We start from the raw sequence: 19,224 nt of genomic DNA on the forward strand, positions 1-19,224 counted from the left end.
AATAAAAATAAAAGAAATTTATATTACAATGAAAAAGACCAAATAAAGAAATTATGAAAAGCCAAAAACAAACACCTGGAACTAAAAATGGAGGAAAATTCAAATTGAAAATAAAATTAGGATGTTTAAACTAGGATATCTAGATTTTTTTTGTTTTTATTTTTACTACCCATCCTCTAACACACTAACGCAAAAAGATTTATCTTCTACTTTTTCTCTAATACTTAGTTATCAAATATGTCTCCATCACCTCTTTTTTTAACTCTATAGACACTGTCCAAGTTCAGGTTCTCATCAGCTCTCACCTAGCCTACTACAATTTTTCTTCTAATCTCTTTGCCTCCTCCCTTGGCCCCCAGTAAGCCATCAACCACACTGAGTCAGGATGATCTTTGTTAGTAACAGATCTCATTTATGACTAACTTCTTCTTTTGGAAGGCCTTGTACAATTTAGTTACTGTGTATCTCCACCAGCAAGATAAGAATCATTCCCTGCATTGTGTTCACTCTGAGCTTTATACATACTTAAGCATAATGCCTATCACACTGAACCAAACTCATACATTCTCCCCTCTAATGACTCCCTTGAAAAGATACGACTGTGACTTATTTAATTTGTATCTCTACCACGTAACAAGATTACATTTTATAAATGCTTGTTGAACAACAGATCAGTTACTACAAAGAAAGGAAGACACAACAGGAGAATAACATGAGATAGTTTTTACCTGCACAAGTTCATTGAGGACAACAGCATCAAAGCCTGAAAGATACTGCACATAGTACCTCTGCATTACAGGTCCGTATTTCCTTACGTGTGCTCTAAGCTCTTCCATGTAAAATATTAATTCAGCAATGTGCCTTTTGTTTAAATTCAAGAAAAAGATTTCAAAATGCATTATTATCAAGGAAAATGTGAACTGCCTTTGATACTACTATAAGAAATTTTTTTAGAAAAATCATTATTAAACATTTAACGTCAACTATGTTTTAGAATTATATGAATAAAGAAATCACAGAAAGCAAAAGGAAAGCTAAGACTAAAAAAATGATAGAGGAAAATTCAAATGAACATAAATAACCATTTTAAAAACACAACAGATGACTGGGAAGAAATAAGATTTTCTGTATGCTCTTATTTCTCTGCTTCATTCATCTAACTTCTATTGAGGGACTTGGCAAAAATAAAAGACATTTCAAATGACACACTTGGTTGCAACTCCGTAAGAATTCTTAGATTTTTGTGTATGTCACATCAAAAACTGAATCCCACAGGAAAATTACTGGATATAGCAAGCAAACAAGAACTTTATGCCCTCCTAGAGTACTAGGAAACATTAAAAGCCATAATTTTAAATTCAATCTGACTTTGCATTCTAAATCACATCACCTAATGCTATTCGACAAATATTTATGACAAATATGAAAAGCCTTAAAATTTCTTCAAAATAACTTTTATTTCAAAGGCCCCAAATTCCACAGCCTATAAATCAAAATATACAAAAGAGAATTTTTTAAATGTTGCTAACTTACTTATCTATAAAGTCATCTGCACTCTTCTTTGGCATGTTATCTGCATGACGAAGCAGCCAGATAATTTCATCACGGGCAAAGGATAATGCCATAAAAACAAAAAGCGCCTAATTAAAAAAACAAACAAAACAAAAAAACACTGCTTACTATCACATAAAGATTAAAAACAAAACCTATTCATAAACATAAAAATCATTGGCCAGAATTGATAAAAGTCAAGTTCAAAAAGACATTGGCAGAAATGAGATGACTGAAGAGATGTTAGAAGTATGTATGAGAGTGAGCATACATACAAGGAAAAAGTGAGGAAAATGTAGAATGGTTAGTTGAAATGAGAATTAAATCAATTACCTTGGGACCCAGCAAGCCAGGTTGATCAGAGAGGACTGTAGCCAATTCTTTCAGTGCAGACCTTAAAAACTTGCGTCTTTCTCTGTGCATTGAACCACTACAGGAAAAGATGCTATTATAGTTTAGGTTTCTACTAAAATTATTATTGGCAATTAAATAACATCATTTTAGGGTCAACATCCAAATCTTTTTTTATGAAACAGAAGCCCCTTACAAATATCATGTTCTGTGCATCTGTCATTAAATGATTTATCATTCTCATGTTTACCCTTGCCTTTTTTGTGCTGCTTTTGTAACCATGTTTATATTGTTTCTCTCTACCTATCAAAATACTACCCAAAGTTCAAGACCATTACTGCAAGAAGCATTTCCCAATATCCAGATGTCTATTTTTGCTTAAGCACTGCAATTTTAGTACCATATAGCTTGGCATTTTATAAACAGGCCTGTAAAATCCTTGAAAGCACTCACTGTCCTACTGTATACATTTTTGTCACCCCTACCTACACAGAAATCAATAGATACAACAATAAATATCTAATTATCCATATCCTTATTTACTAAGTATATTTCTATTAAATATAAAAAGCTGACTAAACAGAGCTATATTCAATAAAAATACTGGGATGAGATCTATTTAGTACTCTACTTCAAAAGAGAAAGACAAGGAAAGAGAAGGATAACCATAGGCATTCATATACCAGGTATTTAATATTTTAATAATAAAGTACAGGTAAAAAATTTATTCTCATATATTAACATGGGAAAAAATTATTAAATGTTCTAACTATTCCAAGTCCTAGTACTATGAAAAATATACACTGCTGTAAGAAGTTTTTAGACTTATACAGGTACAAAAAAATAAATGGACACACACACACACACAGTACATGCCAAAGAAACAAGTATCAGGTATATGCAATATCAGAAATGTTGCTGTGAGACTGTAGATTAGTTGTAGAAGATTAAAATCCACCTCTGCTTACATTACCTTAAGTTCTACCTTTTTAAAGTTTCAGCCATCTATAAAACAGAGATGACACCTGCCTCAGAAAATATATCTTCCATAATGCCTCATATATAGTACTTTAACAATGTTATGTTAATTCCTGTGACAAGCTTTTTTCTGACAATAATAAAGTAACCTGGTATAATTTCTAAGAAAGTAGGCTAATATTTTGACTACTTTACTGCACAGGGTTGCTGCAAGCAGTCTGTGATGTTATTAACATCAAGGAAAAATTATAAAGTACTATAACTGACATACGGTAGTGAGTGATAGAAATTATTGCTGTATAACATTTGTGATTATTTTATATAGTAAGTAAAATAAATAGAAATGTCTTACTTTTAAAAGATATTTATAGGATAGCTACAACACCATACACCTGCTACAATAAGGTCTATTCCATGAAGAAGTGATAATCTTACGTATTTCTGTAGGACAGGAAAGTAATTCTAACACAGTCAAAAGTACTATTTATACTACAGAATGGTCTTTTTATAATATAAGCATTTTATTTAAGTGAAAAAAATATGCATGAGGAAATTATGTAGTGCAGGCAACAATGAAAAAAGATGGTTTAAATTCTCAATATTCATCCTATAAGCCTAAACCTAAAATTCTAAAACCGTGGTTTTATATTTCCCATCTATGGCAGTAGTACTTACCTTCTTTCTGCCTTATAAAAATGCCGATGAGTCATATAAATATTCTATGCCAGTTTACTATATATACAAAAGTTAAAATGAAGTATCAAAATGTTTGTAGTTATTTCCCAAGAAATTTGAAAAGAACTTAAATATACCAATTTCTAATTTTAATTTATCTATATATTTACTAACAAACATATTTACTAAAACTTGAAAAAGGTGTGGGATTAACATACTTTGAAAAGTAAGTATTATCTGGAATATGAAGATATGTCAGTTTTCATGAAGAGTACAAAAATCATCCCAACTTGCAAAGTACTGGCACAGAAGCACAGTGACAGTAAGAGACTTGAATGATATATAAAATAAAACTCATTTGTATGGTACTTCCTTAGAGCATTTTTATAAATACTTCAAAAATATTTAAAATTGGTCTGCACTAACTCCAAGGTTACAGATACTGAGGTCATATACTTATTTCTTATTGATTACAAGTCCCCCACTTCTATTACCACATTCTGCATGCCATCAATATGCACTCACTTCAACAAAATAATACGTTAAGAAATAAATTCTTCTTGGTTCAAAGTACCACAGGTAAGACAGAACTACTTACGCATGTGACACTGCTGCCTCTTTGCATTCTCTTATGTCATTAATACGTTTATTATAGCTATGTGCAAAAAAAAAATTGGAACCACGTTAATTTTAATTTGAGCAATAATGGTCAAAATAAGTTAATCAAATACTAACAATTAAAAATGACATATTATCAACAAGAAAAACTGGCCCTCAAACTGGGTATGCATGGAGGTATCTGCCTACATCCTTTCCTAGCTAGCACCTTAAGTACCCTGTCAAGGCTTCCTAGAAAAATAAATTTCAAAATACATTAAACCCAACAATAAAATAAAATTCACAAGGTAGATTTTTACTTTATTAAATATACTTCTTAAGCCCAAGAGAGACACTAACATTATACTTGCAGTGTAATAAACAGTGGTTTCTAAAAATTTAAAGTGCTGACAAAGCTATTACTTCTGACCTTTTATCACTTCTGACTTCTTGTACATTCTCATAAGCATTGAAAAAAAATTCTGAAAGAACATATACTATTGACCAACTCTAGTGACTGTTCAGGGATGGGTGTTTTGTGGTGGAGAAAACTGGAGCAGGAAAGCATTTGATTACTTTAAGCGAAACACCACCAACATCAAACAGTTTAAAGGTGCCATGTGAAATATATAGTAAAAAATATGTTAATTTCATGAATACTAGATACTAAAATTTAAAATTCCTAAAATTTTAAAGAAAACCTATCTATCTTCCTGAAAACCTGGCTAAAACCAGTTAACACTAAGAACTTCAACTTGTGAATTATGTATTCTAAGATTTATATGTTCTTTGAGCACATGTCCAAAATATACTAATTCTGTAATCATTGTCCTTTGTATAAAGCTTTCATACTTAGGGTTTGACTTGTAATTAGTATGATAATTCACATTTTAAATTGGATTTATCATTCACTGTTTAATAAAAAATTAAAACTTCTCAACTTTAAATAGAGATATTTAAATAGTAACTTTGTCATTTTAAAACAGCATGACAAAAAGACAACTCATTTTATGGTGTCATTAAACTTACTTGTATCATGCATAACAAAAGCTCACTCATTATACACAGACTACCTGGTTCTAAATGTTTACATATATTTAAATATGATTCCACATAAAGATTGCCAATACATTAAGACATCATACAAGTTTCATGATTTTCAATAAAACCCTTATGACCTCAGTATTTTTGGGTACTCCACCACCTAAAATAAAAGCCAAATAAGACCTGAAAAGTACACAGGGTACTGTTTCTCATATCATGACTGAGAAACTACCTGAATGAAAATGTCAGGCCCATCAAAACAGTGAACACTTGAGAAAGGGGCTGAGTGAGGGGAGGAGGGCCAAAGTGACAGCACTAACCAGAAAGAGGCAAAAGAGAATTTTCTGGCTATAATGGAAATATTCTATATCTTGATCTAGGTGTTCACCAAGAGTATTTATACGCAAAACTGTTGAGCTTTACATCTAAAATGTGTACATTTCTGTTTGTAAATTTTACCTCAATAAATTATTGTGTGGTGGGAGGGGGCAGATTCCTTTAACCTCTCCAAGAAACAAATACAGGAGATAGAGGAGGTTTGGAATGATGCCCAGGAACATGGATTCTAATGTACATCCCAGAGTAATTTACGCAAACTAAAATTTGAGACACTGGTTTAATAGTGAGTGTTAAACATATCTTTATTTTTAAATAACTAATAGATGCTTTTTATTTTTACCTCAATTTAACTAGGACATTACAAAATAGGGTATGAAATAAATGTAGTAAATTTAATTTCTAGCTGAAACTGACAAGCCTACATAACACTTCCAGGTACAGGGGATCCCAGAATATTTCAGATGCTCCTAATTTCAAAAGATTTCATAACTGCTATCAAGTCTGAGATCAACTTGCCTTTTATATATTGGCTATAGAACCTTATGTGAAAAAAATGCAGGCATTAAAAATTTAAAGGAACTTCTGAAAATTATTTGCTTTACAGAAAATGAATATAAGTGAGTCATCTGGAATACCTTCCCATTAAGGAAACGTAATTTCCAATAATGCAGGGGTCTGACTTCTATAACTTATAATTAATGAAACATTTTTGATTGATTCATATATTTTTGTAAATGCACTGTAATCTAAAATAGCACTTCTAAAGAAATCAAAACTCTAAAATGTATATGATATTTTCAGCAATATTTTTCTCTAAAACCATATTATGATTTCAAAAAAAGGACCTATCTTCTTTCTCCTGGAATACAAGTTTGAAAAGGGCAGGAACACTAGCTATTTTAATCTGTGAGGTCACCTATTAAAAAATATGAATAATACCGTATAGGGATGACTGTTAAAAACTTGCTATGACTGGTAAGATGATGCAGGCAGTATTTTCTTGCATGATATGACCCTTCTCTATCCCCAAAACTTCAATGAAGATAACCCACTCATTATCCTTATCCAAAAAAGACAAAAAAAAAAAAACCCCAAACAAACTGAAAATGCCATACCCTCGTATGTTTACAAATAAGTCTTCTGCAGCTTTGTGAATGTGGAAAACTTCATCCCGAAAGAGAGAGAGGCAAGAGCTACTTTGAAGAGCTAGCTTCCAAAGGTTCAGTGCTGTTGCATCAGTATTGAGGATCCCATGGCACAAAATGAAGCCAACTTTAAATAAAAAAGAATAGTAAATACAAATATAAAAGTTTCCCAAAGTTAAGCTCTTTCAGTTACAAAATAGCTTTTCAAAAATACAGAAATGTAAACACAATCACTAAATTGAGGCTTTTAAGTGACAGGTAATAATTCATATACATACAAAATGGCAAAATTACTGCTTTTTCAATAATTTTCTCTATTCTGCAAAATTAGTTCTTTGAACCCAGACTGACAGAAAAGGGGAAAAATATCACTTCTGGGTTGTGAAAGAAGTCCTTTTAATAAATGAGTTAAGAGATAGTTTTGGAAATACTTATAAAATATTTTAAGCTAGAGATCAAAGTTACTAATTAACATATAATCATCACAGTTGCAATTAATGAAAAATAAAGCTAATCTACTTTTCTAAATCACCACAATAAATGAAATAGTATCATATTTTCATAGCAATTTACAGTGTATTAAATCATTTTTTCCACACATTATCTCACATGATCCTGTGTAGTAGATAGAGCAGGTCGGTACTCTTCTTTTGTAGTTGAAGAAATAAAGGTTCAAAGACTTGACTAAAGTTACACTATTAAATTAGAGCTAGGCTTAAACCCATTTAAAATTGGGGAAAATTTATTTACCCTTAAAATTCTTTCATTGTATTATGCTGTTCTCTATTATATGAATTCCAGTATCTTTAACCTTTTGTTATCTAATTTGGAAATCCTACACAAAGATATGAGGGGGACCCAAAAAAACGGTACTAATTAAAAATTGTGTGTTTATTCTTACATGTTTAAACTTCAGTCACCTTCAAAGGGGCATCTGATGCAATACCTCTATCGAGACGTTTTTTCCAGTGCTCAAAACAGTTTCTAAACTCACTGATTTTGATGACTTTTAGTGTTTCTGCCATTTTTTGTTTCAGCTCTTCCACATCAGCAAAACATTTCTTTGAGGACTTTTTCATTCAGGAAACAAAAAAAAGTCACTCAGAGTGAGATCAGGTGAATAGGGAGGGTGGGGTATGGGGATCATGCTGTTCTTGGTCAAAAACCGCTGAACTACTCAGTGTGGTGTGGGCAGGTGCACTTGTAAATCACCCATCATGAAATGGGCAAATGTTGAAAGAGCCTTCAAAAAAAAATTCACTGAAGCTGAACTCGGCCTCTCACAACACCAGCTGGTACACTGATACAGATGGGTTCCCAGAATACTCACTTAACAGGGAAAGCCTATACTACAAGTGGCCTGCCCCCGAGAAGATAATTCTGCTTTTTGGGGGGTTCCCCACCCTATAATCCTATATATGTTTGTTGATGCCTCCTCTCTAGCCCTCTACAATAGGCCATAAACCTTCTTTTATGATTCATTCAACACTTACTCAATGCCTACTGTCTAGGTACAAACCAATCATGTTTTCTGTGAGATTTCCCTATAATTCTCAATAGTCACTCCCATCTTTAAACTCCTGAATCATTAACACATAACTTGCATTTATCTTTTAATTCTTCTTAGATCAACCTTTCTTTAAAAAATGCCACTACACAAGCAAGCTAACTCTTTAAACAGGTATTTATTGTGGAATCTATTCATGCAGCAGTATATTTAACTTCCTTGAATTTCCAGCATAAAAATATTTCTCATACAACAGGGCCCCTAGATGTAAGCCAATCATTTGATCTGCTATGCAACCAAAAAAAAAGAATACATGTACAAAAACTGAAAGAATACTCAAGAGAAATTTTGTTTATAAATGATTTTTTTGCTGAATGTACTAACTCTTTTTACTCTTAACCCCTGAGTAAAACGAGATTTCACTTAGTGTCTCACATCTCCCTTAGATTTCACAAAATTGCTGCTGATAAAAGGTTTCTCTGAAAATATTATCAGTTATATTATGGATTACCAAATATTTTATTTCCTTAAGACAAGGTTTACATTATGAATTAAAGAATATCCATTTGCTTAAGAAACAAAAATTAATTTAAAATAAACTGTTCAAGATTAAGGGGATAGTTTATTAATTAAATCATATATTAAACTACTTTCCCTTCCAAGGTCTGAATGAAAGAATAAAAGGTTTTTTTTTTAATTTTAAAGCCATAAAAGTAATGGAGAATAAAACAGAATACCACTACTAGAGAAGAAAGTTAAAAGAAAATCTTTGAAGACAGAAAGTCCATAAAACTGAACTATCAATTTAAAAAGAGACTGGAATAAGTAATCCAAAACTCCAGACATAAAGAGAGATCTTTCCCTGAGTCCTCTGAGCCTAACCAACAGAGCAAGAATAAACACTGAAAAGAACATCAGGATAAGTTACTTTATAACTGCATTTCAAATATCTGTGTCCTCAAAATTCCAGACCTCAATAACTCTTGGCCTCAGAGTATAATGTACTTGTAGACCAATGATCCTCAAACTTTAGATTGCATCAAAATCACCAGGAAGGCTTATTAAATAACAAATTGCTGGGATCCATCCACAGAGTTTCTGATTTGGTACATCTAGAGTGCAGATCAAGATTCTGCGCATTTAAGAAGTTCCTATGTGATGCTGCTGGTCCAGGGACAACACTTGGAACTAATCAAGAGCAAAGCCCTGAAGAAAACAGATCATCTTCTCCCCTGGCTGGTGTGTAACTCAGTGGATTGACTGCTGGCCTGCGAACCAAAGGGGCGCCAGCTCGATTCCCAGTCAGGTTTCAGGCCAGATCCCCAGTGGGGGGCAGGTGGGAGGTAACCACACAATGATGTTTCTCTCCCTCCCTTCCCCTCTCTCTAAAACTAAAATAAATAAAATCTTTTTTTTAAAAAAAGAAGGAAAGAAAATAGAACATCTTCTGTAGAAAAGCCCTAGTGTGGGAACTGAGATCAAAAAAAAGAAGCGCACAGTTTAAGGTAACTCTTTATCTTTATATTAATTCTACTGAAGGCTCGAATATATGAAAGCAGCGAAACTCAGAGTAAACCCTCTTTACTTTAGCAACTGTGGTTATCCCAAATGTGTCTGCCTTCTTCATGCCCACATATCTTCCACTAGGATAACCTGCCTTCTGACCCATCTCTCTGTTCACTAGACAAAGCCCTGCAATCAGCATTCACACTTAAGGGAAAGACTGGAGAAAACAGGGCTATGCAACTCTAGAGGTTGCACATGCCACCTCAATCTACTAATCATCTCAGTTCTTCAGCCATATATCCATGAACATAAAACAACCAAGGATCACTACGTATTTGAGCAAAATCAGTACTTCAAAAGCTGGGTTTTTGAATCAACTAAAAGACAAGGCATGAAAATTTTAGCTATACTTATAGAAAAATATATATCACAAACCTGATTAATATAAAAAATTATAATGAATAAAAATGGCTAAGAGCAGAGAGTTGGTGCTAAATTCCAGCTTTTTTATACTAATAAGAGTGCTACTCAAAGTGCCAGTGCATAATAAGATTAAGGAGAAAAATTAAAAGTATTTAGAAACTTTCATAAAAATCTGATGATTTCTGAATAGAAACCTTAACAAAATCTAATTGTTAAATTAAATTTAATAATTAAAAATGTGAGTTTTCATTTCATGTCTTTGCTTGTTACTTTATTTCTGGTAATTCTAGTAATTCATTTCTATTGTATTTTATAAGAGTATCAATCCAAAAATCATTAAAAAAGAAAAACTGCTCTCTCACTATATAGATACATTGTAACAAAAGTCAGTACACAGTATCAAAAGATCAATAAATCAAGAAACAAGAACTGGAAGAACTAGGGGGAGGGTGTGGGTGGAGGTAGAAGAGAGTATGGGGAAAAATGGTGATAAAAAAATAAAATAAAATTTTAAAAATATTTCAATTTTTAAAAATTTTAAAAAGAATTGAAACAAATAAAAAACACAAACTGCTCAAAATTATTCCCTTCTGCCAGTGAACCTGGGGGTGGTAAAAGGAATTACATTATAGCTTTTCTCATTTTGTATTATAGGTGTGTCTCTATGTGTATTTCCCCCATAGTTGTAAACTTCTTAGGAGCAGAAATGAGGAATAATTTTATTTCCCCTGCAACTAACAAACTGCCAAACACATGAGTCATTTATTATACATTCTGAAGTAAATTAATACCAAAACCTTAACTGAATGAATGCAATAGTTAAAAAATCATTAAAAACAAAACAAAAATTTAGTTTTGGCTATACTGAAAGGCAATATAATGTGGACCATGAGAACTGGAGTTAGTCTGGATTCTTACTTTGTCACTGTCACTTACTAGCTGCGTGGATTAAATTTTAGGTTCCTCATCTATAAAACAGACGATGTACCCTGACCGGGTCAGTATGAAGACTGAATGAGGTAATACATATAGAAGGCTTAGCACAGTGCTTGCTCTAGAAGTAATACATGTTACCTGTTATTTTTCTCTAAAACTTAAAACCTGAGGGGTAATCACAAAACTGTTCAATTTTACTTACAGATAATCCATTTTTCCATTGCATCCAAAGAGAGATATTCACAAGGCATCTTAAAAAGAGAAAAATATAAATTTGTGATTAAAAGAAATTCTGTATTAAAAAAAAATCAACACCCATACGAAACGACTCTCCTCTGACTCTTAAGAATTCTCACTACTCAACTCTTGGCTCAAATAGCACAACGAATTTGAAAAGTTGGATAAAAGTTTCATAACCTATATTTAAACCTGCAGTCCAAAAAGGACAATGAGAGTGGTGCTCCTTTCAAATTTATACACCTTACAATCTCTTTTTAAAAAGTACTGCTGTTAAATCTTATTCAATCTGATGAATGACAGCTTCTAAATTTCCCAAGTCTATTTCAGAGTTTGCAGTATTCCAAAGGATAAAATTTTAGTCAAGTTAAAAAGATTTATGTATAATGGATGTTCACTGTCTCACCCAAATCAGGAACTATGTGTGCATAACCCCTATATTCATATACACAGAAGATTAAAAAGAAATATAACAGCATATAATAACAATTTCTCTAGTTCGTAAGATATGGGGTTAATTTTTGTTTTCATTCTTTATAAATGTCTGTACTTTCCAAATTTTCTACCATAGAGAACACAGCAAACTTTTAAACTTTAAAAGAAAGTACTCACCCTACTATCTGTATTAACCTAGCACCAAAATCTAGAAATAAAAACACTAAATAGTTTGTATTACTTAACTATTGAGCATTTTACAATTAACTTCACTGACAAGTTAATATTAATTAGGACTTTGCAGTATCACTTAGTAACTGAGTTTTTAATCAATTTTACTATTTTCATTCATAAAAGGGAAAAGTAGAACCATACAGTGTCAGACTGTGCAGGATTAAGCATTGTACTGGGTGCACTGATGAGACTCAGTAATTGGGCGTTTCTCCACTGGTCAGCTGAAAGATTCCTTCGAGGATATACCATCTGAAGAGAAATCAGTGCATCTGAAAGAGACTAATGAAAATAGGGAAAAAGAAAATTGAGGAATAAAAATGTTTTTTTTTTTCCTTTTCCATTTAAATTGCAGTTACAACTGCCTTATACTTCTAACTGTACCATCTCAAAACAACAGAGCCTAATTATAAACTATGTTTCTTTCTTGGAGGCCCATCCCAGTGACCCTCTTCTATATTGTTTTTAAGTCTCATGAAAACTACATAGATTCTGCATTCCTGGACAAGAGTTTAGCTTATGAAATCATGTTACTCTTTTAAAGGTCAAAATGTTTGGCAATTTTAGGATCTGTATTTCAAAGGAGTAGAAAGCCTACTGTCATCCTTTTGTGTATGACTTTCCACTCTGGTAACTCTCACTGAAGAGAAAGACATTAAGGTTATATGATTAAGTGCTAATAGAGCTCGACATATTTCATATTTCTCCTAGAATGCCTTATAAAAATAACCCACTGTACTCTATCTTAATAAATTACTTAACTTCTATTTGCCACTTGGTCTGTTAACTATACAGCTTTATCATCAAGGTATTTAAGTTTTCATCTCATCTGCTTCTTGCTTGCTTTTAACTGTCTTCTGCTATTCATCCCTGCTTCTTAAAAATTCTGTACAATGATTCTTTAATCAGGCTGCACATAAATTGCCAGGGAGTTTGTTCAGAACACAGAATACAGGGCACTTCACCTAAAATTTCATGGAAAAGAACTTACAGGACTAGAACCCAGGTATCTGTAATACTATTATACTTCACCAAGTAATTGGGAATAGGTTTTGAAAATTAAATTAATTAAATTAAAATTAATTTATTTTTAACAAATCCTAGCAAATACACGATACTCTGAGATATCATGGAGCATCAGAAACATCAAGATTAGGAAATAACTGATCTAATCTAAATGGTCAATTCTCCTCAAGTAACTATGAATGGTCTAGTACACATTCTAATGATGAGAGAGAACTTAAAAAAGAGATCCAATAGGCTTTGAGGAAATTTCCATCAACTAAGTAGGAAAAGAATAAAAACTGGTGTTAACTATGTGTCAAAAAAAAAAAAAAAAAGCATAGATTCATACAAATGCTCTATTACTAAAAATTCTCTTATCATCCAAACAGAACAATGAACCAAGACACTAATATCCTAGGATTTAGTTCTGGTTTTACCACTATTGCTGACAAATGGCTCCTCATGTCACTTCTCCAGACTTCAATTTCCTTATTTATAAATAATATGGATGTATAAGCTAACTATAAATTCCCTTGATGTGTTGAGGAACAATGGTTCTTTGAATTAGCACTACTGCAAAGAAGCCATAATGGCAAGACTCCTTAGAACCAAAATTATTTCATTAAAACCTTTTTTTTTTTCAATATATCATAAAGGAGAGACATTCCAAATTACCTCCACAAAACTCCTCTAATTTTTTTCTCTTAAAAGCCTATAATAATACAGCTAAAATTTATCAAATACTATATTATCTAAATACTTTTAATGAAGTAACTAATTCAATCCTCATAATAATCATACAAGTAGGTACTATTATTACTCCATTTTTATAGGTAAGAAAACTGACATACAGTAAATAATTTGTCCAACATTGCACAGTTAGCAAATGGCAGAACAGGGATTAGCACTCAGGCAGTCTGGTATAGCAGGAGTCATTCTCAAAATACTCAACTTCACTGCCTCTACACCCTATATTAAATCCCAAAACTATAATGGATCAATGTATTACTGAGATTCTATACAATATGCAAATTCTAACTAATTAGTGTTCTGGTTCACAATTAGATAAAACCATGCACAGCTATTATTCATATAATTTTTTTCCAAAAAGTTTATCACTCTAACTTTCCACACTTAATCTATATCACATGACTATTAAAGCACATCTGAAAACCCGCTCTTATTAACCAGTGCAGCTCAGTTGGTTAGGCATCACCCCACGAAGCAAAAGGTTGCCAGTTCAATTCCTGGTCAGAGCACATGCCTAGGTTGCGGGTTCAGTCCCTGGTGGGGCACATATGAGAGGCAACCAATCAATGTTTCTCTCCCACATCCATGTTTATCTCCCTCTCCTTCTCTCCTTTCCTCTCTTTAAAAGTAAATTTTAAAAATCTTTTAAAAATTATTTAAAATCTTTGTTTAAAAAAAATCCAGCTTTTACCTTACTATGGGGTACAAATTCTTCCATCATCTTCTTTAAAGGGTTTTCATAATCCACAATCATCTGACCAAGGCGTGGATATTCTCGGTCACTTAAAATAGACATATCAAATTTCACTGAGCAGTAAAGCCATCAAACTGAGAATTTCACAAAGATTTGTATACTGCAGGTCTGTCTACCTTGCTCCATGGGTCATTTCGTGAGCATAGTTATACAATCCAATGATTGCCTTCCTTTCTTCAATTCGAGAGAGCAATATCATTAGTGTTGTATAGGTTATGATCAAATCTAAGTAGTTCTTCGTTAAATCAAAGTTTACAGTCTGGAAAAAAAAAACATCAAGTTTAACTCCTTCCTATTTTGCCAACTTTTAAACACATACATGCACACACACACCAATCTTCAAGGAAGCCACCAAAAGCTAATAACTTTCTATAGTTAGTTATTTTATCCTCATTTCTGAAATTTTAACTCCTTTTACCAACACCATGTCTAAAATTTGGGAATTACAAATACAGTTTTGTGCTTGTGACACAATTTTATGGATGAAAAAGAGTTTGTTATTGCCCTGTTCAAACTAATAGCAGTTTAAAAGAATAACCAAAATGAGAATAAGAAACAGTGGAGCCCCAGCTGGTGTAGCTCAGTGGACTCAGTGCAGGCCTGCAAAACAAAGGGTCACCAGTTCCATCCCCAGTCAGGGCACGTGTCTGGGTTGCAGGCAGGTTCCCAGTAGGGGGTGCACCAGAGGCAACCACACATTGATGTTTCTCTCCCTCTCTTCCTCCCTTCCCCTTTCTCTAAAAATAAATAAATAAAACCTTTTAAAAGATACACAAAATATTCTTAAAAAGAAAACACTGGAGTCAGTTTCACCAAGCAAGAAAAGGAGTATTAAGTAAGTGAAAAGGTTAGCCATTAAGTCAGTAGAGACGTTTTTCACTTTGACTTCCTATATTTATGAACTGTCTCACTGAGAAAGATTCTATCAAGAAAGACTTTTACAGAGAAAATCATTATGCACTTAACAGAGAAAATCATTATGCACTTAACTTTGCTTAACTGAACCTACTAAAATACTAAAATGAACAAATACTTCTCAGTAAGTACAAGACTTATATGCAGTGAATCAAATAAACAAGATAAAAAGAAAATACACTTTAACTCCTTATTGTACAAACATAGTACAAAAGAAGCCAAGTAACCAATGCTAAAACTTTATATATGAGTTGTATACATTTTCTCTAAAGAAAAGGATTTGGTCCCCTTAGTATACTAGAAATAAAGAGGAGAAATGGAAATTCTTCTGAAAATAATACTTACAATATCAAAGAAGACTTGGCAAACATCAATAGTATTGAGCAATTCACAAACATGGTCCTGAAAATAAAAGTTTACTTTAATTTTTTACCTATATAAATAATAAGAAATTCAGAAACACACACAAATAATATATATTTGAAAATTTAGTTCTAGAAGAATTTTAATTTATTATCTACAAATGACAAAGCAATTTGCAAAATTAACAAATATTAAATCAACCTCTGAAATGTTAAATTTTATGTATTAAAATACATACCTTGAATTCCATAACATCTACAAATGTGAAGTAATATAATGCCAGATTTTTCAGAATCTCTGATTTTTCTTTCTGTAGCTGTGCAAGCTGTTGCTGTAAAAACAAAATTAGAATGCACTGTTCACCGAGAACAAAAATATTTAATTTTACTACAAACTATTTTCTTCTATGATTGCTACGTGAAAACAGACGCTTTTAGAACAATATTTCTAGATGATTAAGGCTTTTTTAAAAAACCAAAATACTTGAGACAGCAACTACTAATAGTGATCAGCAACTGACAGTGTGAGGCTAAAAAACAAATCAAAGCAGGTTAGTATCAAACTGCACTACTATTAAGGAAAATTGTAAAATGTTAGGAAAAATAATTATCAAATGAACTTTAAAAAAAAAAACCACTTATGAGCATGATCACATTACTAGAAGTGGAAGAAAAGAAAGTGAAAAACATTGTAACTTACACTACAAAAAACAATGTTTTATAAATTTGTAACTTACCAAAAAGAACATCCAGGCAAAGCCACGTTACGCATGCAAAATAAAATGTAGATACAAACATAAAATACAGTAAAGGTTCCCTGACCAGATCCACAAAACACAATAATACATTAAACAAAAGCAAAAAACACAACAACAAAAAAAGAAATGAGAAAGAAGCAAAACTAGAGTTAAGACACTGGTAAACATATGAAAGAGGGAAATGTGAATACAAAAGACAAATATTATTTCAATCAGTTATATTATTAAATTTACAAGTCCTAAGTTTTCTTTTTAAAACAACAATTACCAGTAATATGATTTGTGAAAGAATCCAGTTATATTTAATGCCTTCTATCATAAGACTGCTGGAAGTCCAGTAACACATTTAGAACCTTGATACTGAGTGCAGTCTACAGAAGAACAACTTCCATATCATTTATGCACTTGTTAGAAAAGTGGAATCTCAGGCCCACCTCAAACCTACTGAATCAGAATCTGCTTTTTAATAAGATACTGAGATGATCTGAATGCACATTAAAGGTCTGAGAATCACTAGTCTAGTTGAACGAGAAAAAATGACAAAGTGGTTCAAACTTGCTATCAGAAAGCCCTCAGTTTTGAGGTCCTTTTACTGTTCCTTGTATACGTTACACAGAGGGGTTGGGGTAAGAAGTGCCTCTATATATAGTTTCATTAAACTATTATACAAGCAAGAGTATTTAAAGCAGTGAACATAACACCAGAAGAATCAAAAAAAACTATAAAAATACTATTTAAAACAGAAGCACAGCAGTCTGGTAGATCCAACTATTACAGGGTAAATTACCCTAAATACTGAAGTCCCCAAAGCGATTTTAAAAATTAATTATGTCTGGAAAACGTGCATAAATGAAGTATTTCATTTCACAAATGCCAAGCAAATGAAGGTATATACTTATAGTGACATATAACTGTTTTTAGCTTTACCTATGAGTAGCTGATTTTATTTTGAACAATGTATCTGTTTCAAAATAATTCTATGTTTTTATGTATATTTTTAATTATTACCACATCAAAGATACTTATTTTAAAATGATTCTATTCCATATGATTATACTACCTCTACCTTGTTCAACAACATCAAACATTTATGATTGATGTCTTACTCCTTTTTCCTCCTTTTCAGTACTTTGAATTTGAGTTTTGAAAATATAACAGGTGAAAGTAGACTCACAATAATAGGATAAGAGGCACAAGTATAATTTGGTTGCTGCTGAGTTTCATTATTAATAGTGCCTCCTTTCAATTTCTAATTTGGACAAAAAAAACCACGTTCACCATCATACTTATTATGGGCCTTAATGATCTTTTTTTATACATTCATTTCACATATTCAGAACTTAATTCCCACAGAACTTAAAAGAATCTTCCCCAAGTGTTGTAACTACTTAATTACAGGGCCAGGATTAGAAATCTCATCTTCTTACTCCTAAAAAACTATTCTTTCTACCATTCCACATGCCTAGCACCTCCCTTGTTAATAAAATCTCGTTATGGTCTAAATTTCTCATTCAGCTTTATTTCCCCCGAAACCATATGTAACTAGCCTCTACAGTGGCTAAATAATTTATTAAACTAACGGATGTCTGAATTCAAAATAATCAGACAAGTTTTCAAAGCCCTACACAATCTGGCCCTAATCTATCTTTCCAATCTAAATTTCCCCTAAATGCATTCACACACAATACACAGTAGTCAAAACAATTCACCATGTTCTATATACATATTTCAGGTTTTCTTAATGTTTCCCCAAATGAGGTGTCCTAATTCCACCACTTATCTATTGTATATCCAAATCCCACTACTCCTAAACCACTTAGTTTAAATGTTAACTGCCTGTTCAGGAAACAGCCCTGATTGAACCTCTTCCCTGTTCAATGTTATTTATATCTCCCTCTTCAAAATGTGTATCATTTCTAATAGTATCACTTTCTACCTTACATCACTGCTATGTCTAACATGTAAGACAGTGTACCAAATTTGATTTTTTAATCTACACAACCTCTATCACACAGCTCTGCACATAAAGAAGTACCCAATACAAACATCGATCAGATGAGTGATCAGGACAAATTTAGAAGACTTTTACACATCAGTGTCAGATGACATGTTTTGGTAGGTGATGCTAGAAAGCCTACCTCCTTTTATGTTACCACAGCTAAAAGACTTACCCTCTCAGAACCTAATATCCTCATCATCAAAATGGGAGCTGATGTGATGTGTACAGTAGCGAAGATAACGTATATGAGGACATCTAACAGTGCCTGGCAACCAGAGCTGCTCATTAAATAGTAGGTGAGTAACAAATAAGGCTCACAAACCACTTCTTCAAAATAAGCAAAAATAAAGGTATTTTAATTAATCCTAACACCACTAATATTTGCTGAGCATGCACTCTTTGCCAGGTATTATTCCAAAGATTGTGGAAGTATCTCATATGATCCTCTCAACATCTCTATGAGACAGTTACAATTATGTTCCCTATTTAAGGAAAATAAATTTAATAAAGCTCTGCACGAAAGAATTTAACTATGATAACAAGCAGTGTCTTCAACTCTCTTAGGCTTCAACTGCAAAAAAAAAAATAGAATTAAAAAAGCTACACTTTAGTTCTTAAAATAGAGTAAAAACTACCAAAAAGTACTGAATTTTAGGTTCAGCATCCATAACAAGGTTTTCTTAATTCATCATCTCATTGTCTTATAGTAAATAAAAATCAGGACCC

General features: G+C 32.4%; 1 protein-coding gene across 4 annotated transcripts in view; it reads right to left on the reverse strand.

The window, feature by feature from the left end:
• NCKAP1 (NCK associated protein 1) overlaps positions 1-19,224 on the reverse strand; it is a 107,771-nt gene that overhangs the window by 49,027 nt on the left and 39,520 nt on the right. For 2 of the 4 annotated variants that reach the window (XM_053918832.1, XM_053918834.2), the window contains 11 exons: positions 15,981-16,067; positions 15,725-15,781; positions 14,581-14,723; positions 14,402-14,492; positions 12,100-12,237; positions 11,255-11,303; positions 6,651-6,807; positions 4,154-4,210; positions 1,885-1,981; positions 1,534-1,640; positions 729-861 (listed from right to left, as the gene is read on the reverse strand). In XM_053918832.1, the coding sequence (XP_053774807.1) occupies positions 729-861; positions 1,534-1,640; positions 1,885-1,981; positions 4,154-4,210; positions 6,651-6,807; positions 11,255-11,303; positions 12,100-12,237; positions 14,402-14,492; positions 14,581-14,723; positions 15,725-15,781; positions 15,981-16,067 (1,116 nt within the window). Of the gene's footprint in view, positions 1-728; positions 862-1,533; positions 1,641-1,884; positions 1,982-4,153; positions 4,211-6,650; positions 6,808-11,254; positions 11,304-12,099; positions 12,238-14,401; positions 14,493-14,580; positions 14,724-15,724; positions 15,782-15,980; positions 16,074-19,224 lie in introns of all 4 variants that reach the window. The other 2 variants (XM_053918831.1, XM_053918833.2) reach the window with 1 other exon arrangement.

This window comes from Desmodus rotundus, chromosome 2 (genome assembly GCF_022682495.2).
Source record: "Desmodus rotundus isolate HL8 chromosome 2, HLdesRot8A.1, whole genome shotgun sequence".
NCBI classification, from domain to species: Eukaryota; Metazoa; Chordata; class Mammalia; order Chiroptera; family Phyllostomidae; genus Desmodus; species Desmodus rotundus.